We start from the raw sequence: 5,185 nt of genomic DNA, 5'->3' as shown, positions 1-5,185 counted from the left end.
GACAATCAATTTATTTTATCAGACAGTTATCATCAATGAGTACTAAGAAGCGATTTGGTTAGATATCAATTTCTTTTCGAAGAACGTTAAACAATCTTATGTTAAAATCTTTTTTAACCCTCGAAAATCAGTATTTAGAAACATGAGAAGATGGAGGGGGGGGGGGGTAATCATTTTCATAGGGGGGTACGTCGAAGCGTTACGATTTGTGACATACGAGGGGAGGGGGTAAAAAAATCATTTTTTACGTTACATAATTTATGGATGCCGCCTTACCTATTTATTTTTCTCAATTTTTCCATCATTTAGAGATGCATTTTTGTTTTGTTTCTGGAAATGATTTATTAAAAAGTTCAGAATATGTATCCAATCATATTGATTCCTTCATTGAATAGCTGAACATATTTTATATTATCATATATTAGTTCTCGAGGATTGTTCCTCAAATATAATCTCTTCGTTGCAGTTTTTTTTCTCCTAATCAGTTCCTTTTTAATAACATCACAAACATAAATGTACATTATTTGGCGTGATTGTATGTCATTAACATTTTTTTTTATTATTTTTCAATTATTTTATTTTTCGAAAAAGATTGTTTAGATTTCCACCCCAAAAATGCTTATGAATCATACCTTCAAATTCAAGATTCATTAGCTCATCTTCAACGGTATTGGACAAAGAAAGGAGTGTAAAAATAAAATAAAAAAGGGTACATGTCACCCACTCATTATTGATAACTTACTTATAAGGTTTTTTTGTTGTTTTTGGTTGATATTTTCTTCTTAATATTAAGTTACTCTACAATCAAACCAACGAGACTTATGAAAATATGATTAAACAGATGGTCCGTCTTGAGGCCACCGATTTATCCTTTCACTCTAACACTTTCCTTCGTCAAGTTTTGTAGTCAACTTTTAAAATGTCTCCACTATTGTACTTTTAAAATAGTTTTCAAGTATCGAGACAACCTCATGAATAAGCAATCAAGAATAAATACTACATTAGATAAAAAAAAACTAAAACTAACGATGCAGTACGAGCCCGCTTAATGGAATACTCAGTTTATCTGTAAGTATTTGTGTAGTCAGTCGGGTGTGTTGTCAAAATCGGGCGTGTAGGAACGTAATTTCGTATATGGGTGTGTGTGAGTTTGTGTTTTAGCGGGGCTCCACTCGTTGTTTTGTTTTTCGCTTACGCATTCCATTCCAACGCAAAACTTTCCGATTTGGTTAACATTTTATGCCAACTCTGTTCGATTGCTGAATTACTAAATTCTTTGTCACAATTGGAATATTGAAAATTTTCAACCTGGGTTGCCCAATCTTACAAATCTAAGCTACTTCAAGCTCGTTGCCAAAGCCTACTTCTGTTTCTTTGGCTTGTGAGCTTTTGCACGTTCCTTCAACGCTTTCCTTTTCTCCTTGTCATGGGTGATCATGTGAGACGTGAGGTGATCTTGGCGGATGAAACGTCTCTCACAAAGTTTGCAATCGAACGGAGCTCCACTGTGTCGATAGGTATGTCTGCGAAGGTCGTTCTTGTGACAGAACTGTTTCGGGCATATCTCGCACTTGAACGGCTTATCGGACGAATCGTGACGTATCATGTGGTCGTCGAGTTCCTCTTGGGTGATGAACTTCTTGCCGCATTTCTCACAGCAGAAATTTCTCGGCGTGTGGATCCACTTTTTGTGCTGCGAGAGACCACACTGGCGGGCGAAGAACTGTCCACAGATCGTACACTCCCAGGGACTCTGGGTGATGGCACTCGGTCTAGCAGATCTTCGGTTTGCTGGATCGTCTCCCTCATCGCCGTTAAATTGGTCATCTGACATTGGAGATTCTTGGTCTAGACGCGGTACTAAAGTGACCGTACTTCCTGTGGGTGGTTCATCTTGAACTGAAGGAAATGCTGTTGTTTGCGTTGCTGTTGAAAGCGGAGCACGAGAAGTCGATGGTTGTTGATCATCCACTACCACTGTTTGTTTTCGTTTTGGAGAAGCTCGTGGTTTGCGTGTCTGCTGTTCTGGTGATGGTTGAACTGTTTGTACCGCTTGCTTCGATTGCAGCACTGGTCGCTGTTTTGAAGGCCCTGGTTGCTCTGCTTGTTGCAAAAGATGAAACACAGGATGCGGTTGCGATTGTATTTGTTGAATACCCATAGCTTGGATAGTCTGTTGCAATTCATACTTCTTCTGATCACCAGGAAATAGAACAACGTCCTCGAGTATTTCAAACTTTTGTTCGTTTATTGCATCGACCGCTGAATCTATTTCTTGCGCATATCTTACGTGCTCGTCTTCCATCACGTACGAGTCTGTGGTTTCTTCTTTGATAGTCACTTCGTCAACGTTTTCAACAGGCGTCAGATGTTGATACGCCAACGGTGGCGCGTATGTTTGAAATTGACTACGGATCGGGTGCTGGTGTTGTGGAGGATGACTGTACAAACCATAGTAATCAGGCCCCGGGGAAGAGTATCCGACATCCGGAGATGATTGAGGATTTGGAATCGTGGAATTTACCGGATTGGAATAGACCACTGTTTCTGGAAGCAACACGTTATTACTATTGGCAAAAGGTAAAGAATTTATAACACTTGGAATGTAACCACCATGGGGTACTGGAGGAGCCCCCATCATCCCCATGTTGTGAAGCGCCATCTGTTGCATCGGCATGTACGAGTAATCCACATTGGTTGGATATGCCGAAACACTGGCATCTATGTTGAGGTGTGGATCTTCAGCCACATCGACCAAAGATTCGGGTTTTGTCTGCCCATATTGATCGTGGTCTTCTAGCGTCAAATATGAGCTGTATGTTGAAAACTGCATGGATTGCGCGATGTTATTTTCTGTTCCGTTGTCGGTAAGTGTATTCCAGGACGCGGCCGATGCCATGGGTTGCATCTCCCCGTGATTGAACTGCACACCACCCCACAAGGGTGATCCATCACCGGCCGTTGGCATGGCGAAACACTTATCTCTTCACGAAGGACAAATAATCTTCAATCCACTAAAAACAAACACTTAGGTACACTCAAAAATACGAAACAAAAATCTGCAAATACGACACTGCATTAGTTTTGGGGTAGAGAGTTTTTTAAGGACTTGATCACACTTTGACTGCCCGATGTCGAATGATTGATCTGTTGTGGTCCGATTTCTAAGGAAGTTTCTGCGGGTAGAAAATGGTTCAAGGACTCGCTCCGCCCTCTCAACTTTAGGTAGTGTGGAATGTCTGGAGCGATGGATAAAGACAATAATTCTAACAGGATTTCATAGAATAATGTTTACCTCCAATTAAATTTGCCAGAGCTCTCTCCTTTTTTTCGTCTCTGATCTGAACAACAAGAATGTTTCTATAAAATTGGATGTATGGGAGAGAAAATTTTGCATTGAAAGGCAATCAATCTATTGATGTTTCTATCACTACAAATCAATTCTAAATAGATTAGCACCTTCTTACCTTCCCATAAATTATTTTGCTGAATGCATAAATCATTATTACGTAATAATTACGTGAATCACAATCACATTGTTTTGCTTATTCAAGCATACAGAAAATTCAATAATTTGTCTAATCGCATATTCCCCCTCCAGTTATTCTAAAATATTTATAGTATTTTCGTAAACAGAATATAAATGTCACTTATTGAAGTTGATATTACAGTAGACTGAGTCGATATGGGGTAATTTTGGAATTTCTCAAACCCTGGGGTCTAATAAGCTTAATTGAGAAACGTTTACATGAGTAAATTTGAACTTTTATGTTTGTATGGGAAAATTGAATATTTTGTACTGAAAAATTAACATCATTTTTGTTTCTTCTGTGGAATCGAGCCAGCTTATGGTTTTTGTGCCAATTTATAAATTCTCCAAAGGAAATTTTCCGCTCAGCAACTTTGTCCAAGACCGTAACTTCGTATCTTTTTAAGCAAAAAAGTTTTAAGCTGCTTAACAGTTGTCTTTTGGCATTGATAAACATTAAATTCAATTGACATCACTGCTAGTTGCCTAGCGAGGTATTGCATGACATCTTTTCATGCAATGCTTCGCGGGGCACAAGCAGTGATGTCATTTGAATTTATTGTTTTTCAATGCCAAAAGACATACCCTAGTTAAACAGCTAATAACTTTTTTTGCCTTATAAGACACGAATTACGGCCTTCGATAAAGTTTATTCAGCGGAAAATTTCCTTTAAAGAATTTATAAATTGGCACAAAAACCATAAACAGGCTCGATTCCACAGAAGAAACAAAAATGATGATTATTTTTCAGTACAAAATATTCAATTTTCCCGTACAAATCTAAAAGTTCAAATTTACTCATGTAAACGTTATTTAAAAATTCTGCAAAAAATCATGGATGAGTTTTGACCCAAAATGAAGCTTTTTAGACCCCAGGGTTTGAGAAAATCAAAAATGACCTCAAATCGACTAAGTATTACAGCTAATAATTAAAATACAGATATCTTTTCAAGTTTTATATTGGTTGAAATCAATCAGAAAATGAAAAAGTTGAATTGAAAACGATATAACTTTAAACTATTTTACAGAAATCTTTCCAAAATCACAGATTTGCAGATTTCTATAAACAAAATTATAACTACGGGTATAGTTAAATTAGTTAAACCTACCTACCTACAAATTAGGCTTGTGCAATTTCTAGCAAACAACTGCGTAAGCCAGGTCTAAGTAATTGAATTTACTTAATTTTAAAACAAATTTGGCCTTCTTGAAAATGTTTCTACAATCATCAACGGGGTCGTTCTTTTTCAAATCCAATATATTGACGATCACGTTTAAATCAGCCGAGCCGATTCCATAGATATGCATGAAAAAAAAAACAAATGCTTTAACTAAGCACTGATATTTTATAACCGTTAAACGAAATTATTATTCGGTTTCCCGATCAAGCTGAACAAAAATTCTGACACACCTTCAGCAAAAAGTTGTGATTCACCAAAACATTGAAAAAAATAACAGGTAGTTTGTTGAAACAAAAATTTCTAGATCGAGTTTTACCGGTTTAAATGTCCGGCTGGATGCTCGTCCAACTAACGATCGATTGTTTTCAAGAAAGAAAAAAAAAAACAAAATTCCTAGGAGTTTCCGGGATCCATAAAACTGTAGGCAAAATCTGAACTTTATGTGACCCAAACAAATTTATTCTTCGTGAAGCAG

General features: G+C 37.3%; 1 protein-coding gene across 2 annotated transcripts; it reads right to left on the bottom strand.

Moving 5' to 3' along the window:
• Nucleotides 1-659: 659 nt before the first annotated feature.
• On the bottom strand, nt 660-3,053 carry LOC129760111 (zinc finger protein Gfi-1b-like). 2 transcript variants are annotated; one of them, XM_055757695.1, is made up of 2 exons: nt 2,614-3,053; nt 660-2,547 (listed from the first exon to the last, which is right to left on the bottom strand). In XM_055757695.1, the coding sequence occupies exons 1-2, from the start codon at nt 2,966-2,968 to the stop codon at nt 1,361-1,363; spliced, it is 1,542 nt and encodes a 513-aa protein (XP_055613670.1). In that variant the 5' UTR covers nt 2,969-3,053; the 3' UTR covers nt 660-1,360. The 2 variants fall into 2 exon arrangements, with proteins under 2 accessions (XP_055613670.1, XP_055613671.1); XM_055757696.1 differs by having other exon boundaries at nt 660-2,541.
• Between the last annotated feature and the right edge of the window lie 2,132 nt (nt 3,054-5,185).

This window comes from Uranotaenia lowii, unplaced genomic scaffold, assembly GCF_029784155.1.
Source record: "Uranotaenia lowii strain MFRU-FL unplaced genomic scaffold, ASM2978415v1 HiC_scaffold_446, whole genome shotgun sequence".
NCBI classification, from domain to species: domain Eukaryota; kingdom Metazoa; phylum Arthropoda; class Insecta; order Diptera; family Culicidae; genus Uranotaenia; species Uranotaenia lowii.
The sequence above is the reverse complement of the archived record's forward strand: the minus strand, read 5'-3'. Positions and strand labels throughout refer to the sequence as shown.

What these genes read in the sequence shown, in the direction of transcription:
- LOC129760111 (XM_055757695.1), bottom strand. Translation starts at nt 2,968, where the DNA reads ATGCCAACGGCCGGTGATGGATCACCCTTGTGGGGTGGTGTGCAGTTC. An exon ending in GGCTCCTCCAGTACCCCATG is followed by an intron (nt 2,548 to 2,613) that starts GTGGTTACATTC and finishes TGTTGCTTCCAG; the next exon opens with AAACAGTGGTCTATTCCAAT.